This window comes from Siphateles boraxobius, unplaced genomic scaffold (genome assembly GCF_051911475.1).
Source record: "Siphateles boraxobius isolate OS27281-9 unplaced genomic scaffold, OSU_SipBor_1 19, whole genome shotgun sequence".
In the NCBI taxonomy this organism is placed as follows: Eukaryota; Metazoa; Chordata; class Actinopteri; order Cypriniformes; family Leuciscidae; genus Siphateles; species Siphateles boraxobius.
In genome coordinates, this window is record NW_027508799.1 from 33964829 (window position 1) to 33985031 (window position 20203).

Here is a 20203-nt window from a genome sequence, read left to right on the forward strand (position 1 = left end):
CACACATGACACTAATGAACTGTCTGTGTGTCTCGGTTTGCTTATAGATTTGCCGAGTACAAATGCTTTCAACACAATCAGTAAAAGGACTCAAGGATTCATGAACAACTTTTAATATTCATTTTAAGTATGAAACATAAAGATTTACAAAGGTAAAATAAATGAGATAAACATAAAAACCAAAAAAGCAACAGGACCACTATGGATAGCATTACTAGTTACTAGCTCTTTTTTCTCTTGCTGAACTGAAAACTGAAAACGTCTACGGTTACGTATGTAACATTCGTTCCCTGAGTAGGGAACGGAGACGTTACGTCGGATGACGACGAATGGGGTTTCGCTTAGAAAGCCTATCAACTTCGAGTATTAAAAAACGAGCCAATGGCAAGGAAATGCCATGGGTCTGCGGAATTTGCATGGCGTAACTCCGCCCCACCTCGTGGGTATAAAAGGAGGAAGCCGGCAGCAAGCAGATATGTTTCTTCGCTGAGGAGCCAAGACTGAGCTCAGGCGATCCCCGCGGTACAGCGGAAAGTGGCAGGCAGACGAAACGTCTCCGTTCCCTACTCAGGGAACGAGGGTTACATACGTAACCGTAGACGTTCCCTTTCGTTGTCACTCCGAGTTACGTCGGATGACGACGAATGGGGTTACCAGTCTAATCACGCCACCTTCTCAGCTGTCTTCCAGTGCCCTGCGTAAATCGAGATCCCTGTCAGCCTGGACAAAGGACTCCATTTATCACAGGAATACCAAGGTACACTGGGAAGCATATCCCAAGCTTAGGGGAAGTATGCAATTAATGCCAGCCCGGAGGGGGGGGACTTAGAGAATACACATATGACCCGAAGGAAGCATATGGAAAACACTGGGGTGTCCAGCCGCAGGTGGAATATTTCAACCCCAGGGGTGGCAAGGTGGCTTGCCAAGGGAAAGACACACGCTCAGAGAGGCTTACAGTGGAAATACACATGTGGGGGTCGCTCAGAGGAGGGACCATGCACACGGGAGGCACCTAGCCGACGCGCAGGCAATAGACACTGGCGCCGACGTCAGGAGTGCTGGAGGAGCTCAGGGCTTTCGGAGAAGCTCACCTGAGGAAAATATCGCACGTATCCAGTCCGTGGAGTGGAATGGCGAGCAAGCGAAGACACCTGAGCGGGTCCGGTACTAGCTGGTTGAAGCGAGTACACGAGAGGACACAGGCTCCACTCGGAGATTATAGAATCTGGCGAATGTGTTAGGTGTCGCCCAGCCTGCAGCTCTGCAGATGTCTGTTAGCGAGGCGCCATGCGCTAGAGCCCAAGAGGACGCCACACTCCGGGTGGAGTGGGCAGTCACACCAAGGGGGCACGGTCGACCTTGCTGCTGGTAAGCCAAAGCAATGGTGTCCACTATCCAGTGAGACAACCTTTGCTTGGAGAGAGCCTTTCCCTTCAGCTTCCCACCATAACAGACAAAGAGCTGGTCTGAGGTCCTGAAACACTGCGTTCTGTCTACATAGGCGCGGAGAGCGCGAACTGGACAGAGCAGTGCCAAGGCTGGGTCTGCCTCCTCCGAGGGCAGCGCTTGCAGGTTCACCACCTGGTCCCGAAAGGGTGTGGTAGGAACCTTGGGCACGTATCCAGGCCGGGGTCTCAGGATCACGTGAGAGGAAGCCGGCCCAAATTCCAGGCACGCTTCGTCAACGGAGAATGCGTGCAGGTCCCCAACCCTCTTGATGGAGGCCAGTGCAACCAGGAGCGCTGTCTTCATAGACAGGAACTTAAGCTCGACTGATTGCAGGGGCTCAAAGGGAGCACTCTTCAGGGCAGTTAGAACCACTGAGAGGTCCTAAGAGGGAACGAGAGGAGGACGAGGAGGATTTAGTCTCCTCGCTCCTCTCAGGAACCTGATGACCAGGTCGTGCTTCCCCACCGACTTACCTTCGATGAGGTCATGATGTGCGGCAATGGCGGCAACATAGACCTTCAGGGTGGAGGGAGACAGCCTTCGCTCCAGCCCCTGTTGAAGGAAGGAAAGCACAACACTGATCGAGCATCTCCGGGGGTCTTCTCGGTGAGAAGAGCACCAGTTGACGAAGAGGTTCCACTTCAACGCATAGACGTGTCTCGTGGACGACGCTCTAGCGGAAGTGATGGTAGCCACCACCGCTGGTGGTAGGGTACTCAAACCTACCTCGTCCCATCCAGGAGCCACACGTGGAGGTTCCAAAGATCGGGACGAGGGTGCCATAGGGTGCCCCGTCCCTGAGAAAGAAGGTTCTTCCTCAGAGGGATCGGCCAGGGAGGTGCTGTCGCGAGGAGTACTAGTTCGGGGAACCAGGTCCGGTTGGGCCAGTAAGGGGCAACCAGAATGACCTGCTCCTCGTCCTCCCTGACCTTGCGCAAAGTGTGCGCAAGAAGGCTCACTGGGGGAAACGCATACTTGCGGCCCTGCGGACAGCTGTGCGCCAGAGCATCCGTGCCGAGCGTGCCCTCGGTCAGGGAATAGAACTGGGCGCAATGGGTCGAGTCGTGAGAGGCAAACAGATCTATCTGCGCGTCCCCGAACTGGTCCCAAATCAGCTGAACCGACTGCGGATGGAGTCGCCATTCTCCAGGGAGGAGCTGAAGCCGTGAGAGCTCGTCGGCTGCACAGTTCAGCGCTCCGGGAATGAAGATGGCTCGAAGCGACCTCAGATGCTTCTGACTCCATAGGAGGAGGTGGCGAGCGAGTTGTGACATACGGCGGGAGCGTAGACCACCTTGATGGTTGATGTACGCTACAGGGGCGGTATTGTCTGAACGGACTAGTACGTGTTGACCCCTGAGCAACGCCCGGAAGCGGTGCAGGGCAAGGCGTACTGCCAACAACTCGAGGCAATTGACATGCCACAGCCGCTGGGGTCCTGTCCAGGAGCCCGCAGCAGCATGTCCATTGCACATGGCACCCCAGCCCGTGGTGGAGGCATCTGTTGAGACAACAACATGCCGGGAAGCTCGTGCCAGGGGGACACCGGCCCTGAGAAAACCGAGGTTCGCCCACGGGGTGAAGAACTGACGGCAGGTCGGAGTAACTGGTACTCGGAACGTGCCGTGTTGCCATGCCCACCTCGGGACTCGGTCGCGAAGCCAAAGCTGAAGAGGTCTCATATGAAGCAATCCGAGCGGCGTGACCGCGGCTGCAGATGCCATATGCCCCAGGAGCCTCTGAAAAAGTTTCAGTGGAACCGCACTCTTGCCCTCGAATTGTCTTAGGCAAGTCAGCAGTGACTGCGCGCGCTCGCTCGTAAGCTGCGCGGACATGGCGACCGAGTCGATGTCCATACCGAGAAAAGAGATCCTCTGCACGGGGCAAAGTTTGCTCTTCTCCCAGTTGACCCGAAGGCCCAGACGGGCTAGGTGCCGAAGCACTAGGTCCCTGTGTTCGCAAACCTGATCTCGAGAGTGAGCTAGGATCAGCCAGTCGTCGATATAACTCAGGATGCGAACCCCTTGTTCTCGAAGGGGAACAAGGGCCGCCTCGACGACCTTCGTGAAGATGCGAGGAGACAGGGCTAGCCCGAAAGGGAGAACCGCGTACTGGTATGCCTGCCCCTCGAAAGCAAACCGGAGGAACGGTCTGTGTCGAGGAAGAATGGAGACATGAAAGTAGGCGTCCTTCAGGTCGATCGCTGCAAACCAATCCTGGGGCCGTATGCATTCGAAAACGCGTTTGGCGGTGAGCATCTTGAACGGCATCCTGTGAAGGGAGCGGTTCAGCATGCGCAAGTCCAGGATTGGCCGTAACCCACCGGTTTTCTTGGGGACAATGAAGTAGGGGCTGTAGAAGCCAGACCTCATCTCGGCTGGAGGGACAGTCTCGATTGCACCCTTCGCCAGCAGGGTGGCAATCTCTGCTCTCATGATAGGGGCATTGCCACCGACCAAAGTGGAGCGGACTCCCCTGAAGCGGGGAGGAGACCGTGCGAACTGAATCGCATAGCCGAGCCTGACGGTACGCGCGATCCAGTGGGACAGACGGGGAAGCTCTAGCCAGGCTCCCAGGAACTGAACCAACGGGATCAATGGAGCCACAGGCGTCCCCCCGGAGGGGCAGCGAAGCGGAGTAACTGGCCCAGATGTGGACGGCATAGCGGCCCGGAGAGGGGGCACAGTTAGCAACCGCGCCCTGGCAGAGGGGGCCAGGGGAGGACCAGGCTGGTCATCCCGCGGGGGCCTGCTCTGCCAGGGGTCTGGCGACAGAGGGGGACAGGGGCGAAGCGGTCCGTGGACGGCACGCCGTGTCAACCGCCTCTGGGACAGAGGGGGGCGAGGAGAGCACGGCTTGTGGGCGGCGCTCTGTGTCGCCCGAGAACTCTGTGAGCTCAGGGAAGAGGGGATTGTTTCTGACTTTAGCCACATTAGGGTGCTGCCCACCCGTGGGTGAGCAGCGGGGAGTGGAGAACAAAAGATTCTCCCCCGGCCCTCCACCGGGGGAAGGAGTGGTCCTGCTAACACCTCCTGAGAAACAACCATTATCCCTGAGCAGCCCGTCTCAGGAGCGCCGCTTGGCCCGGCGTTTAGCGGGGGGCGGGGCAGGAGAGGGCTGTGGCGCCTTCTTACGGCTTCCTCCGCGACCGGCCCTGGGTGGAGGCTGCTGCGTGGTCCGGGCGGGAGGGGCGGGAGCCGCAGGAGGGCGCCCTCGGCGGGAAACAGGTCGAGGCGTCTGCCCGGCCGGCAAGGTGGAGGCAGCAGCGGGCCGGCGGGGCAGAATGTGTCTGATGGCCTCGGTCTGTTTCTGGGCAGTTGAAAACTGTTGGGCAAAGTCTTCAACTGCACCGCCGAAGAGGCCGGCCTGGGACAAGGGGGCGTTAAGCAGACGGGTCCGCTCAGCGTCCCGCATGTCATCCAGGTTCAGCCACAGATGTCGCTCCTGGACCACAGCTGTGGACATCACCAAACCCAGGGAGCGCGCGGTAACCTTCGTCGCCCGGAGAGCAAGGTCGGTCGCGGCGCGCAGCTCATCAAAGAGCCCTGGGTTTGTCCTACCCTCGTGCATGTCTCTGAGCATCTGGGCCTGGTAGACCTGCAGAGTGGCCATAGCATGCAGTGAAGCAGCCGCCTGTCCCGCCGCTCTGTAAGACTTCGCCACCAGGGTCGACGAAAATCTACAGGCTTTGGATGGGTGCTTAGGCTCGCCCCGAGAAGAAGCACTCTGAGGACATAGTTGCATGGCAACAGAGCGTTCAACCGGGGGAAGCCCAGTGTACCCACGGGCAGCTGCCTCATCGAGGGGAGGAAAGGCGGATGAGACCAGCGAGCGGTCCCGAGAAGACAGGGGGGTCTTCCAGGACTTCGAGATCTCATCATGCACATCCGGGAAGAAAGGTATTGGGGTTTGCCGAGGACGAGGGTCGGCGGCCTTACCCAAAAACCAATCGTCCAGCCGCGAGCGCTCAGGACAGGGTGGAGTCCGATGCTCGCGGCTGCCCGGGAAAGCATGGCCGTCATCTCCGGATCAGACTCGAGCACAGCCGTATGCACACCGGAAGGTGGCAGCTGTGACGAGCCCTCACTTCCAGAAGAGTCAAACCCGCCTAGTGATGCTGCAACAGACATGGCATCTTCCTCTGTAGCTTCAACTGAAGCACGCGGGCCACCAGAGGGTAGACCCGCGGGAATCAGCAGTTCACTAGCGGGCACCGTCATTGAAGAGGGGGGCTGGGGTCGCGGACACATAGTCGGCGCCTTGTTCCAGACCGTAACCCTCAGGTCACCCTGGCCACCAGCCGCAGGACGGGGGGTGGATGAGGGGACTCTCACTCTTGCGAGTTCACGGAGTCTCGACCGTAATGACGCGATGGTCATGTTCCCACAGAGAGAACATGAGTCATCCACGAGCGCTGCTCTAGCATGATCAATGCCCAAACATACTATGCAACGCTCGTGCCCATCAGAGTCCGATACCAATCTGCCGCAACCAGAAGTACACGGGCGAGACATCTTTAAAAAGACGTGCCACGTGTAAGCTCTTTTAGTGAGAGAAAACTCAAGTGTTGAAGCACCCGGGGAGAAACGCACCGACTGGCAGACCACTGCAACAGATCAGCAGGAAGCACGCTCTCGCCGTAGATCGCCGTCACACCAACACTCGAGGTACTCGTTTGTAAAGCTGACAATTCAGAGATGGCTTGTGGAGAGAAGAATACACTTGGCTCCGAAGCGAAAACATATCTGCTTGCTGCCGGCTTCCTCCTTTTATACCCACGAGGTGGGGCGGAGTTACGACATGCAAATTCCGCAGACCCATGGCATTTCCTTGCCATTGGCTCGTTTTGTAATACTCGAAGTTGATAGGCTTTCTAAGCGAAACCCCATTCGTCGTCATCCGACGTAACTCGGAGTGACAACGAAAGGGAACTGCATTTTATAAACCAAAGGGCCTATATTACTTCCCCTCACATAAAACTCTATATTTAATTCTGCAGTATTTATCACTCCATTTGTATTGACAGTCCACCTTCTCTATGGCTCCGCAGTGCTCAGAAATCTGATGTTCTGGTGGACTTCCTTCTTTCCAGTTGCTCCAGTTTCCCACTTGAAGTCCATTGATCCAAATCCAGACTTGACTCTGTCTGAGTCCCACCCAAACTGGCCCGGATATATTCCTTCTTTCTAGCTCTCGCTCCGTTTCTATCTGATCGTTCTCAGACTCGATGCGTAGGAGTCCAAAAAAGTTTCTGTTGCAATAATCCAGACCATCCTCCCAGGACATTTCAACAGTGCTCACATGAATGAAGCTTTCTGAAGAAAATAATCATAAAATTAAAATAAAATGTGTTGCATGTTTTGTTTCATAGACTTGAATTTTAAAGCATAAAATATTTTGTTAACTTACTGTAGCAAAGAGCAGAATAGATACCCGTGTTACTTTTGAACCAAGATCCGTTTTGATATGTGGAGAGATATGTAAAACATCCTCTAGGAAAACTACTCCGTACGTAACCAGAATGTCCACCATCAACCCAGTCAAGGCTGTAATTGTATTGGAGGCCGATCCAGAAAGAGTCACTCCTATTTACTGCTTTCTTCACTCGTTCATTTTCCGTCTCATTTCTGATACTGACTAAATCAGTGTGATTCTCTCTACAGTACAGCTGAGCCGCAAACCAGCTTCTGTTTTCACGGATTAACCAGTACTTGTCTGATTCTTGCCCATTACCTGTATGAATGCAGACAATAATTTTACTCGCATGGTATTTAGATATTTATAGGATATAAACGGCTCAGGGATCATTACCTTCATCATAACACATGAAGTACATTTTTGTTGAATCACAATTGACACACCCCCATCCTCCACCAGTGTTTACGGCACCACAGCATTTCTCCTCCTTAAAAGAGCCGCTGTATTTGATGAATGTGGCCGGATCACCATTTGACCACATTGAGAATATTAAATAGCTCCTTATTCTCTCGTTCTTTATAGATTGTGACGAGGTCAGTGTAGTTACTTCTGCAAGCATTTTGTGCTTCATTTATAAGCATTCGTTTATCATTGATCAAGTGGAATCTTCTGAGTCGGCCTGAAGCACTTGAAAGGGGAACACCTGAGAAGAGATATTCAGTTTTTAGTTAAATACTACTTCATATCTTGACGGGATGAGCATTCATATCTTTCAAAAACATTTACATGTGAAACTAATAAATGGAGACTATAGACTAGTGCTCACTTTGTAAAATTAAAAAGATCTATAATTTCTTAATAAAATAATAAGAAAAATACTTATTATACTGTTACATTTTCAACATACATAAACGTGTTTTGTGAGAGGATCTTTTTATAGATTTTCAAAGCTGCTCAAAATATAATAAAGACCGTATTAAATACTCACCCCAGAGAAGAAGCAGGACCGATAGAAGTAACATGGTGATGCTCACTTAATTTTAAACCAGAATCTTATATTTTATTGAATGGTCTCAATCTTATTCATGCGGTGTGATGATAAAATGTTGGTTGTTTTGGTCTGTTGATTTGTTTGACTGATCAGTGGATTGGAGGAAATAGAAAACAGAACAAATATGAGAGAATGTAAGAATTTAAAAATGTCTCAATATTTACTTAATCATTATGATTCTCTGTAATTAATACAAAGGCTAAATACTTCTTGTATGACACACCCAAACAGTACAATAAACTCATACACGTCTAAATGTGTATCGCATCAACAAACAAACAATGACAGGCAATGCAATCAGATTTGCTTATAGGCCTACAAACAGTATAGTAGCATTTACAGGGCAAGTAATAAAAACTGATCATAAAACGGATAAAGAAAAGATCCTTCTTACCTGTTGAGCAGGTGGTTTACTTGTGTGAAAGGAAGGAAATACCAGACTTATTTAAATCATGCCATAATTTTGAGACGGGCCAATTTAATCAATCACAATCACAAAAGGGCTCATGTTTTTTATGTAACTAGTAAAGCAGACATGCTTTTTTTCATTAAAACCGAAAAGGTTACTGTTATATAAAGTTACATAAAGCAAAATGCACTGCAAACATAATGATTTTATGAAGAGTTCACAGACATTGAAGAGAGAAAATATTCAGCTTTTGACTTTTAAATGCTTTTGAAAAGAAACTAGTTTTCATTTACAGAAAGTCCTGCACTTATTGCACTAATTATTCTGAAACTTTAAAGCTCAGAACCTGCTTTCATAATCTTTTGGAAATATGTGCATAAACATGCTGCCTTCGTCAAATATTAATATCTCAAATATTTACAACTGTAATGTCTCTTTATTCAAACATCTAGGCCTGCAATATTCCAATCTGATGTGTCACGTTGTGCACTGAAACATTATTTATTTTACATGTTTTGAACACTTAAAAAACAAATAAAATGAAAATGCCACCCTGGTGTGTGAAAATTTTCAAAAATATGTTATCAGTCATTAATGCGTTTACATTCGCATAGTTCAGTAACAAATCGGACGAATAAGCTTCTTTATACCGCATTATTGAGAGAAGCTGTGCTGCGTTGCGTTGGTCCGATGATATTCATCGCAATAGAAAGCATATGTCATAAACTGAGCCTGAAACCAGAGGTGTAAAGTCCAGGGGTCAGAAAGTAAAAGTCCTCCCATATGATTATTCCACCCATTTTACTAATTAGATCTCCTGGCTGAAAAACTGTGCTAATTAGCAAATCCAGGTGATTGGAACAAAATACTGAGGACTTTTACTTTCTGAAGCTGGACTTTACACCTCTACCTAAAATGGCTCCATATTCCCTATATTGTGCACTGTGCGACACTCATTATATAGGAATTATATATATATATATATATATATATATATATATATACATTTGATTGGTCGTTTAGCCGGAAGTGAGAGACTGTTGTTTTTAAATTTGAAAGTTCTGAAATATAATTTTGTGAATGTTTAGAAAGAATAACATGGATGACCTAAGAGCTAGTAGATAATGACTAAAACCAGCAAAACTTTTGTTTAGATTAGATTGTCTTTCAGGACTCACATCTGCATAGAAAATGAGTTAAATTCACATCTTTTATGAACACAACTGCATGAACAGTGTTAAACGGTGCCATATCAGGTTTTAGATCTACTGGATGCCTTTCTTTTTGAGAAATATAAAAGTAAAGAAATCAACTAGGCCTATGGAAATGTGCAGTGAGAACACTACAAGTATAAAATGTTTATTATCTCTAAAAGTCCAAGGTAAGAACATTTACAGTATACGATTACATAGGTTTGCAGTATTTTTTCCATCCAGTAATGTGGAAGCACAAAGAACGATGTTCAAATTATTTTTTTTACAATCTAATTGTAGTAGAGGTGAACTAAAAACAGGGATTAAACACAATATGACAAAAGTGTGAAATTTGATTTATAACTGTCATTCGGGAGTCTTCATAAGGAGAATCATGATTGTAGAGTAAAGTCCTTAATATTGTTTTATTATTTATCAAAATAGCTGTATGAAGAGTGATATCAGTCTAGTTAATATTAATGGTTACCAGTTAATCTTATTTAATGAATGATCAACTGTCAAACAAGTCAAACAGGTCTGTTTGCCGTAATTCTGATGAAGATATAAACTTGCATATTGTCACGGTTTGGGTTTTGTTCCTTGTTTCGGTTTCATGTATGTCATTGGTTCATTATTTAGTTGTTCACAGGTGTCTCTTGTCTAGTAATTAGTCTGTGTATTTAAGCTCTCATGTTTGCCCTGTGTCTTTGTCTATTGAATCTTTCTTGTCCAGGTTTTCTGTTTGATTGTTTTGAAGTAAAGTTGCATTTGGGTTCTCAACCAGCTTGCCTCCAGTGGATTCATTCATGACACATATGGACTTACAGGAAGTGTTCTCCCTAAAATAAAATAAAAAATGTTTTTTTGTTGGTGTAAGCAACATAGTGTTCTTTTGGCACACTATGTTGCTTACACCATTGGTTTTCTTTTAATGGTATGAGGTCTGTCTGTTTCTGAACTTCAATTATTTCTCAACTCCCTTTATTATGTCTCTGCCAGATCATTTTCTTTTGAAATTCATCAAGATTTGGATATGCTCCATTTGGCCAGGCCAAGGTTTGTCTCCCTGAAGAATAAATCTCAAACACATACTTTCTGTTTTATGGAACCCAACCAAAGTCATTAATCCATTAATACATCAGATAATAAGGAAATCAGTTATGTGGAAAAGGAATACTTTTTGTGTTCTGAAGTTTTGGAAGTAAAGATGTGATGACTTATTTTTACCTGTTGGATTATAAAAATGCATGCAGCACCATTAAATGTTCTTCACAATATAGTTGTGAGGTGTGTTGTTTCAAGTGCACCAGTGTTTTGTCACAGAAACACAAGGAGGATGGACAGTCAAGATGTAGGTGAAGAATTATCAGTCAACCTCTATGAGCCTGGCTCGTCGTGTCCTCTCCTCGATCCATCCAGAAGATCTTCTGAAGGAATGTAAAGAAGATCATCCCAAGGGATTCTCAGATGTTACCTGCCTCCCTCTGTCCAGGTGAGAACGTGCTGTTATCTTCTGAACAGGCATGATCAGACCATCATGTTGGAGAATCAGACACTAATGTGAGTTTGAGTGTGCTTTCACACTGGGCTCGTATGCTGCGGTCCGAAGCCGAGCGCGAGTGTTCCCGGCATAGCTGAGTAAACAACACAGGTTTACTGTGTGTGTGTGTCGCATAAGCTGTCTTTCCGCTGCTTGCAAATGGACTCTTTTGAGGAGACAGTGGATTTCCATTAATTTGTTGCCCTGATTGAACGCACTAAGCACGAATACACGACAGACTCACTCTTGCTTGTATCCAAGGTAAATCTCCATCCCTTACGTGTGTTTTATTTTAACTAAATACATCATAATCGGCTAAAACGCATGCACAGGATACTTTACTTACTGAACAAGTGTGCATCCGAGTCCATGTTGCTTTCACATACACGTGAAACGCAGCACGGTTCGGGAGCAACCGAACTCACAACACCTCCTCCAGGTAGTCTCGGGTTCGGTACCCCAGTGCTCACCCGGGTCCCATGACAGCGTTCACATTAGCGATTTGTCATGCGAACCGTGCCCCGTTCCGAACTAAACTGCCAGTGTGAAAGTACCCTGAGTCTATTAGGTGTTTGTTTGGTGTCTTTTCAGTTTTCAGGAGAATTTAGCTGGAACTCTGAGGTTTCTGGAAATGTGATTTCAACTGAAAGCCAACCATAGGAAGATCAGGCATAAAGACACGCAATTAAAAAACACCCACACAAAATATTTAACTTTTTTTTAACTATATAATAAATGTCTTAATATATGGGTTATGAAACCAAAGTATTATAAAATTCCTAAGCTGAAATTACCTCAATAAACCAAAAAACGTCCTCTGTCGGGCTTGTCTGTTGGAATACTGTTATCAATTTAACAATAATATAAGGATTACTGTAATTATTTTCCCACTCTGTTGTTTTTTTTCAAAGAATAGCATAAATTGACAGCAACTTTCCTGTAAATAGTTTCTACAGTAAGACAAAGCTGGAAATACAGCAACAATACTGTAAAAGCTGTGAAATTGACAGAAACTTACTGTAAACTGTTTCTACGGTAAACTTTCACTGATAATACAGCAATAATACTGTGAAACCACAGAATTCATTAACAGTGCACAGATCACTTTCTCCCATGTCTTTTATCTGTTTTTCTCACTTAGGCCTGTTTACACCTGCTAATAAGAAGCACTTTGGTCAACCGGATCAAGCCAATCTTGGGTCTTTAGCTGACGAAGTTTAAATCCCATTTGGCTAGCATGCAACCGGTAATGTTTATGCATTAGATCAGTAAATGAGGAGAGTAGTTTTTGGCTGTTTGAATGCATTCGACCACATAAACATTTACACTACGAAAGCAATCCGGTCGAATGTGTTTTCAAATACCTCTGGTGGACAAGCTAAAAGCGTTCAAGACCTCGTTTACACAGGCATTTAGCGCCGCCAACTTGGGATCCGATCTTAATACCAGGTGTAAACAGGGCCTTAATGGAAACATTTTCTTTAAAGGGAAGCCCGACTAGCGCGGCATGTTGGCCTTATAAGATTAACGTGGGCGTCAGCCACTAGCGGCGCCAGGAATTTGATTGTAGGTGGGCCTCCAGAAAACTGGATGGGCCAGTTAAAATAAGCAAAAAAAAACAAAACAAAAAAAAACGTGTTCCCCTTCATCTCCGTTTCAGTGCTTTTCTGCGGCACTGAGGACAGCAACTCAGTAGCCTACCTGTGTGGCTCTTGTGTCGCTGTCCTCAGCTCAGTGCTGTAACGTTAGCCTAACTGGGGGGTCGCACACTGGACAAGAAGCGCAGCGCTGTGCCACGTCGCATCTAGGACAATTCGAGGTATCGCACACTGGACGCGCACTTTCTCAGTTTATGGCCAGCAATACTGTTATGTTTAAGGACTTTATGGAATTAAGATAATGTCTGTACTATGTTATGATTGTACTGTACAATTAAATACAATCGTTGCTGACTTTGTAGTCTGAACACTTTACCTCAGAGCGTCCGTTAACTGAATGAATTGAGAATATCAGCTTAAAATCCGATAACATCAGCAATTTTCATTCAAGCAGTTGATTTCTGTAAATGAATAAAACTAAATGTATATTGCAGCACAGGGTGAAGTCAGTAAATACATTAACGACGATTTGAGACAAATACATTTAAATTTAATATAAAACAAAACAAATGGCGCTCTGTGGCGCGGCAGGATTTTGAACAAGGTCCTGAGCCGTTGCTGGGCGCCGCAGACAGACGACGAATGTACAGTGTACACTCATAGAGAATAATGTGTTCGAAGTCACACATGGGGTAGAAGGCGCTGATTGGTTGAGAAGCTTTCACTCAAAGCTTTCCTCGGGCTGCTTATTGGATGAACTGCTAGAATGAAAATCACTCACTACTCACTATAGGCCTGGGTCAAAATGGGCAGGCCCAGACCTAAAATGGGTGGGCCCAGGCCCAATGGTAGCGCCGCGGGTGGCGTCAGCTATAAAAAGGTGATACAAAAACACTCCAAATGTTTTTGTTTTTATTAAAAAAATCTGAAAATTCGTTCACCTTTAGGCTGCCATAGTTATTTACGTCTCAATGCATTCTGGGTAGAGACGTGTATAGGTTGTAGCCGGATGTAGCCTAGCCTAGCCGCTATAGCAGCTTTGTTTATTATTTTTCCAACACACGTTGCTGTAAAGAGTGACACTTTTTGTCAGCAGCTGTCCAGGGTAGGCTAAGTATAGATCAGACGATCGTACTATCGGCATAAATAATTTAATAAGTCATCTACTGCCGTCGTTTGCTTTCCCTCAGAGATTACCAGAGTCAAATTGTTTGCGCAAACCTGGCCAATAAAGCTGATTGTGATTCTGATGAGAATATATAGTAATGATTTAAGCCTGATTTAATGATCCTGATTTAAGCCTACGGTGCGCTCGGGTTCAAACTGAAAAGGCTGAACGGCAGATGTGTTCATCTCGCTACTGTCAAAACTTAGCTAGCAAGCCGGTACGTTGGAAAAACAATGAACGAAGCTGCTATAGCGGCTACAACCTACAACCGGCTACAACCTATACACGTCACTACCCAGAATGCATTAAGACGTAAATAATATGGCGACCTACTTTTCAACTTTTTTTAATAAAAAAGAAAGCATTTGGAGTGTTTTTGTATCACCTTTTTATAGCTGACGCCCACACTAATCTTATAAGGCCAACATGCCACACTAGTCGGGGTTCCCTTTAACATTTCAGCAAATCAGTCCAGATGCTTCCCAAAGATCTTCCAACACTCTCTGGAGCCTGATATTTTACATCAAGATGTTTCAAAGCGTGAGTATTAGACTAGACATATATGACTAAACCTGGCGGATGATAATAGTATAATGAGAAATTATGACATCTAAAGAGAGAGTTCAACATGAAAATTTTGTTCAGATCTATTTTTTTTATTGAACTGTACATTATAAATGCAGTTTATACAGACAATTGACTTGAACACGCCTCTTCTTTGATTAAATTGTGTCATTTCAGATATGAAGATGCATCTCTCTGCTGAAACCTGGTGAGTGTGAGGAGATTTTACGTGGTCATTATGATCATATCGACTACTTAGAAGAAAAAAACAAACCTATACACACCGCTGAGTGTCATGTCCACAGCGGCCTATGGATAAACAAAGCTCTTTTTCTTTCAGTTTTACAGGAGCTGTTTGAATGGATTCACTGCTCTAGCCTGAGAGACCATTCTGTTCAAGATTTGCTAAAGCCTTTGACCTCTGACCTAAGATCACATGAGGTTTTCAGTCAGCTGCTTGTTTTCTGTGTTTGCAAGATGTTGTGGGTTTAAGACAAACTTCTACAGAAAACACTTATGATAGATGAAAGACCAGTGGCTCAGTGGTTTGAGTGTCATGCTTTCCTGTGGAGATTGTTGGGTTGAATCTCACTCTTAAAAACGTTTTGACTTTGTTTTTGACTGAATAAATCAGACAAAACAAGAAAAAAGAGTAACGTGCAGATGTGCCAGTGGCTCAGCGGTTTGAATATTAGTTCTTGACATGAACAATCGTGGTTCAAATCTTCTTTAAGATAAGTTTAGTTTCACTGGTTTTTAATGAATGAAAAAGACAAAATTGCTTTAAAAAAATAAAAAGAGAAGTAAGCGTGGAAGGACCAGTGGTCTAAACGTCAGATCTTGGTGTGAACGATCTGGGTTTGAATCTCTCTTGAGGTGAAAAAATTGTTTAGTTTCCCTGGTTTTTCAATAAATAAAGAATACAAAATTACCAAAAATATAAAAGAAAGAGTGAAGGTGCCAGTGGTGAAGTGGTCTGAACGTCAGTTCTTGGCATGGTCAATTCTGGTTTGAATCTTGCTCAAGAAAGAATAAGTTTTCAATGAATAAAAAAGACAAAATTACAAAAAAAAGAGGTATAAGTGTGAAAGGCCTGGTGGCTCAGTTGTCTGAACATCACATCTTGGCGTGGGCAACCCTGGTTAAAATCTCTCTCAGTTGAGGTGGATTATAGTTCAGTTTCACTGGTTTTTCAATAAATAAAGAAGACAAAATTACCAAAAATCTAAGATAAAGAGTGAAGGTGCCAGTGGTGAAGTGGTCTGACCATCAGTTCTTGGCGTGGGCAATTCTGGTTTGAATCTTGCTCAAGATAGAATACATTTTCAATGAATAAAAAAGACAAAATACCACAAAAAAAAAGAGGCGTAAGTGTGAAAGGCCTGGTGGCTAAGTTGTCTGAACATCAGATCATGGTGTGGGCAACCCTGGTTCAAATCTCTGTCTTGAGGTGGATTATAGTTTAGTTTAACTGGTTTTTCAATAAATAAAGAAGACAAGATTACTAAAAATCTAAGATAAAGAGTGAAGGTGCCGGTGGTGAAGTGGTCTGAACATCAGTTCTTGGTGTGGGCAATGCTGGTTCGAATCTCTCTTGAGGTGGATTATAGTTTAGTTTCACTTTTTTTTCAATAAATAAAAAAAGACAACATTACCAAAAATGGGAAAGAAAGAGTGAAGGTGCCAGTGGCTCAGTGGTCTGAGCATATCCTCCCTGGTGGGAAGGACCTGGGTTCAAACCCCAGCCTGGTCACTGAAGCATGGTTGCGTAAAGTTCATCTGGTTGTAAACTGTGACAAGCTGCAAAACTGAGCGGATCAGGTCATGACCAGGATGAGAGAAGGCAAGACATGAAGGGGGAGTAAAGATCCAGACCGCTCCCCCTGGGGCTTCTGAGACAAAAGCCAGCAGCGGTTATGGGGAAGATGTCAAAATTTTCAATATTTACTTTAGAAATTTCCAGACAAAAACACAAGTAAACATTTTGGGTGTGGCTTTTTTGCCACTCCCCTTTAATCTTGATTGTACCTGCACTCCACCAGGATTCAATCACTCAGATGTTGCCTGGCTTTCTCTAGGAAAACATACCATCTGACCAGCACTTGAAGAGCATTTACACACATGCTGGAAGAAAAAAAAAAATAAGACAACAGATGCATCATATTACAGACATTAATAAATTGGATTTCTTATGAGGAAAACTTAACTGGTCTGTTTTAGCTTGGCAATCATGAAATTACAAATCAGTCACAGATTGTCCAAATTAATAGACATTAAACCATAAACAAAACCACATGGCCCAGCCATCATCTGAATAATTTCTGAATTTGACAGATGAGGCCATACCTCATTTCAAAATCTGACTGAACAACCGATTTAAGTAACAGCAGGTGTTCGTTTAGAAAGCCGAGATCAGCTGGAAATCATGAACAGCACACAAATGTCACATGTATCCTTTTATTGTACACAAACTGGAGTGGATCATTGTCAAACACATGCGAGTTCAGAACAGAAATGGCCTGTCGAAACCTTTATCCCAGAGAATGGGTATGAGCTGGTACCGTTATCAGACAGTCTTGCCAAAGGCACATTATAGCAGCAAACAGTACTCTCCATTGAGTCTGGAAAAAGGTCAGGTGAATAACAGTCACTCCCCTCAAAAGACTTCATGCCAAAAGTCACTCACGGCTGTGGTTGCTTCCCTTCATGACCTCCATCAGCTCAAACCAAGAGATCCCTAAAAAAAAAAGAGCAGAGAGACAATCAGAAACACTTAAAGTTTCACTAATAAAGTTCCTGTAGGAAACTACAAGTCTGTTTATAGAATAATTTTACACTGTATAAGGTTATTATGTGCTTATTTATGTGTAATCAAACTAATGCAAGAGCATTTGTAAGATATCAATCGAGCACCACAATAAAATTAAATGTCATTTTGATGTGAAAAATCCAAAACAATAAGTTAACATACACATTCCATTGGATGTCTATGAGGCAAGGTATTGCATGTACACGTCAATGATCAAGACCAATATTTCCCAAACCGGTTCCTGGAAACACACCAACATTGCACTTTTTTGGATGTCTTCCTTGTCTGACCCATATATTTCTAGTCCAAGAGTCTCTACTAACGAGCTGATTCAGGTGTGATTGATTAGGAAGAGCTGGAAAAGGTGTAGTGTTGGTGTGCCTCCGGGGACAGGGTTTGGAAACACTGATCTATAAATGAATTAAAAACAGGTGAATGATCAGGTATGAGGGCACTGTAACATAATACATAAATGGATTAAGAACATACTTTAAAATAGAATATAAATTAAAAGCTTAACAACTGAATGTTGAAGAAACAGACAAGTTTTTTTTTTTTAAAGAACTTAAAACACTTTTGCAACCACATACGTATAAACAAAACTGCATTTTTATGTTATTAAACAGAAGATAGTGGTCATTCAGCGTTTATGTGAAAACAGACTTATAGTAATGAAGGCCAAGAGTAAGAGAACTCTACAGGTTACTTAAATATATTTTTTTAAATATTTACTTACAACATTCAAAGACCTCTCTTTGTGATCACTGCGTTCCTCTTGTAGATTACATATTGGCAACAGGCTATCAGAATATTAATCACATTTTCATCCAATGGGATTACTGCTTGTAAAATAGTCCTGCCCACTTCTGACGGAACAATGTCCTATTAAGCCAATAAGCTTCTTACAAACCTCATCAGTCATAATATATTTAGAAAGCGCAAGCAACAATGTGTACTGTTTGAAAAAAAATTATCAGATCTGTATGACCATGTGCGGTTAATCAAGTCAACTAAACTCATCCAACTGAAGGGAAGGACCTTAAGATGGACGTAGATGCTGCTTGCAGAAAGCAAAAACCAAACGCAAATATGCCACAGCTGACTAACTTATATTAACGAGTTTAACTAACGAGCTGTTGTGTTGATTCACCATCTGATTCTGTATTAACACAGGAATTAGAGTTCATGACACACAGCCTAATGCTGGCTGCACTTTCTTGTTGTTACATAAAGCTTGTTAAGACTTTTTTGACTGTTGCACTTTTCTATAAACTCCTGTGTATGTTTGTTAATTGTGTAAACGCAACTCATCATGCTAAATGCCACCGCAGATATGTTCTCATGTGGTTGCACTGCTGCTTATAGAATATGCTTTTTCAATAAACAGAATAATTTATAATTAAGTAATAATTATGGTTATTAAATATTGTTCATTCCAGGATGTATCAGTCAACATCTTGCATATGCACTACAGTATTACAAATAGCTTCATCACACACCAAGGCTACCTGTTATAAAAAGTAGATTTTTACTGGAAAAGCTGAACTACTTTCATGCAACTATAAATGGTTAGCTAATAGCTAGATTAGTAGTAGTTCAACTTTTGGTCACTATTTGTTAATTTAAGTTAGTCATCCACCACTGACATGTAAAAAACAAAACAAAAAAAGAAACTGTATGATTGGCCTCAGGGATCTTTGACCTGAATGCTGAAAAAAAAACACTCATCTTAGGCTATACTGTAGGTGTGTTCGACATCGGCTGCCTGTAACTAGGCGCGTTTCCATTACAGATTTGCGCAAAACTTTCGCGTTTTTTTCTAAATGTCGACAAAAAACTAATGCGAAATGACGGCGTTTCCATTAACCGATGTTATGCGACTAAAACGTCATTTTTTCCTCTTCTGATAAATCATTCCAAAAATCATGGCAACGGACGTTGGTAGGTTTATGTTTCTCACTCATATCTGGTCTTGATTGTGACATTTCTTTGAGGTTTAGAATCCAATATTCCTGTAATTCTTTTGTCTTTTATGAATTTAATAAAGAACTCTGTCTCGTATTATGTCCAAACAAACCGCGTCATCTACGTCAGGTGACCTGTAAATGTGCAAAAATGTGTTTCAATTGCAGTTTTGCGAAATATTTATTTTTCGAATTGCCTGAAAAACCTCCTCATGCGAGCGTAAAAACTTCTTTGCGATAAATGGGAGTTTTTGCGAAATTGAAGTGTTTCCATTGGGCGTATTTTCAATTCGTAATTTCAATTTGTGCAATTTGAGGGGTAATGGAAACGCGGCTACAGATCGGCGAGAGTTGCCATGTGCAGGCGGGGAGGATCTGAAAATAAAGACGTGAAGTCGGACGCTTTCTGCTTCCCGTAGTTACCGCTCACGTGTTGTTTCCATACTTTACCACAGCTAAAGTGAAGTTATTGCAATATTTGTCAAATACACAGACTTTTCAGAGACATTTTCATTCAATACTTTTTGTACTGCTGCTTAATACAGCGTCTGTTTGTACAAGAATAAAGTTTAACATAAGCCTGAGAACAAAACCAGCTTTTTATTAGATTCATGGCACAAAAAAATATGAAGTGGTCAATGAAAATATAAAAATAAAAAGGTCACTTTATCCCATAACATTTAAGCACTTAAGCACATAAAAAGGAAACAGAAAGTGCAATTAATTAAATAAACAGAAAATGTACGTCATCCCAAAACATTACTTTCCCCTTAGCTCGCTCTCCTCTGCCAGAGGCGGTAACATACCAAGTCACAAACTCTTGAACCTATTAATGAATTATTGTGTGTTGCAATTATCACAATGCACAAAACTTGATAAAAGCTTAGCTTGTTTAGGCGGGGTCGGCTGCTGAGTGACTCCTTCAAATAACCGACAAGCAGAATCTTTCGCCACAAGTTTTGTATTGCCATGCTCTCCAAAGTGGATACATGTATGTCGCAGGACAGCAAATGCAAGTGAATTTTCTGTCATCTTTG

At 43.9% G+C, this 20203-nt stretch overlaps 1 protein-coding gene and 2 long non-coding RNA genes across 3 annotated transcripts; 1 reads left to right on the top strand and 2 right to left on the bottom strand.

Annotated features, from left to right (window-relative positions):
* Positions 1-6387: 6387 nt before the first annotated feature.
* LOC143741568 (C-type lectin lectoxin-Phi1-like) lies at positions 6388-7344 on the bottom strand. Its single transcript, XM_077233838.1, has 3 exons — positions 7264-7344; positions 6862-7185; positions 6388-6767 (listed from the first exon to the last, which is right to left on the bottom strand). Exons 1-3 carry the CDS (start codon positions 7286-7288, stop codon positions 6412-6414), a joined length of 705 nt encoding a protein of 234 aa, XP_077089953.1. The 5' UTR covers positions 7289-7344; the 3' UTR covers positions 6388-6411.
* A 2031-nt stretch (positions 7345-9375) lies between these two features.
* On the top strand, positions 9376-14818 carry LOC143742324 (uncharacterized). The gene is made up of 3 exons (XR_013205429.1): positions 9376-9711; positions 10847-11015; positions 14734-14818. It is a non-coding gene; the product is annotated as an uncharacterized LOC143742324 (long non-coding RNA).
* Positions 14819-16836: 2018 nt separating this feature from the next.
* Positions 16837-18106, bottom strand: LOC143741569 (uncharacterized). The gene is made up of 2 exons (XR_013205136.1): positions 17939-18106; positions 16837-17130 (listed from the first exon to the last, which is right to left on the bottom strand). It is a non-coding gene; the product is annotated as an uncharacterized LOC143741569 (long non-coding RNA).
* Between the last annotated feature and the right edge of the window lie 2097 nt (positions 18107-20203).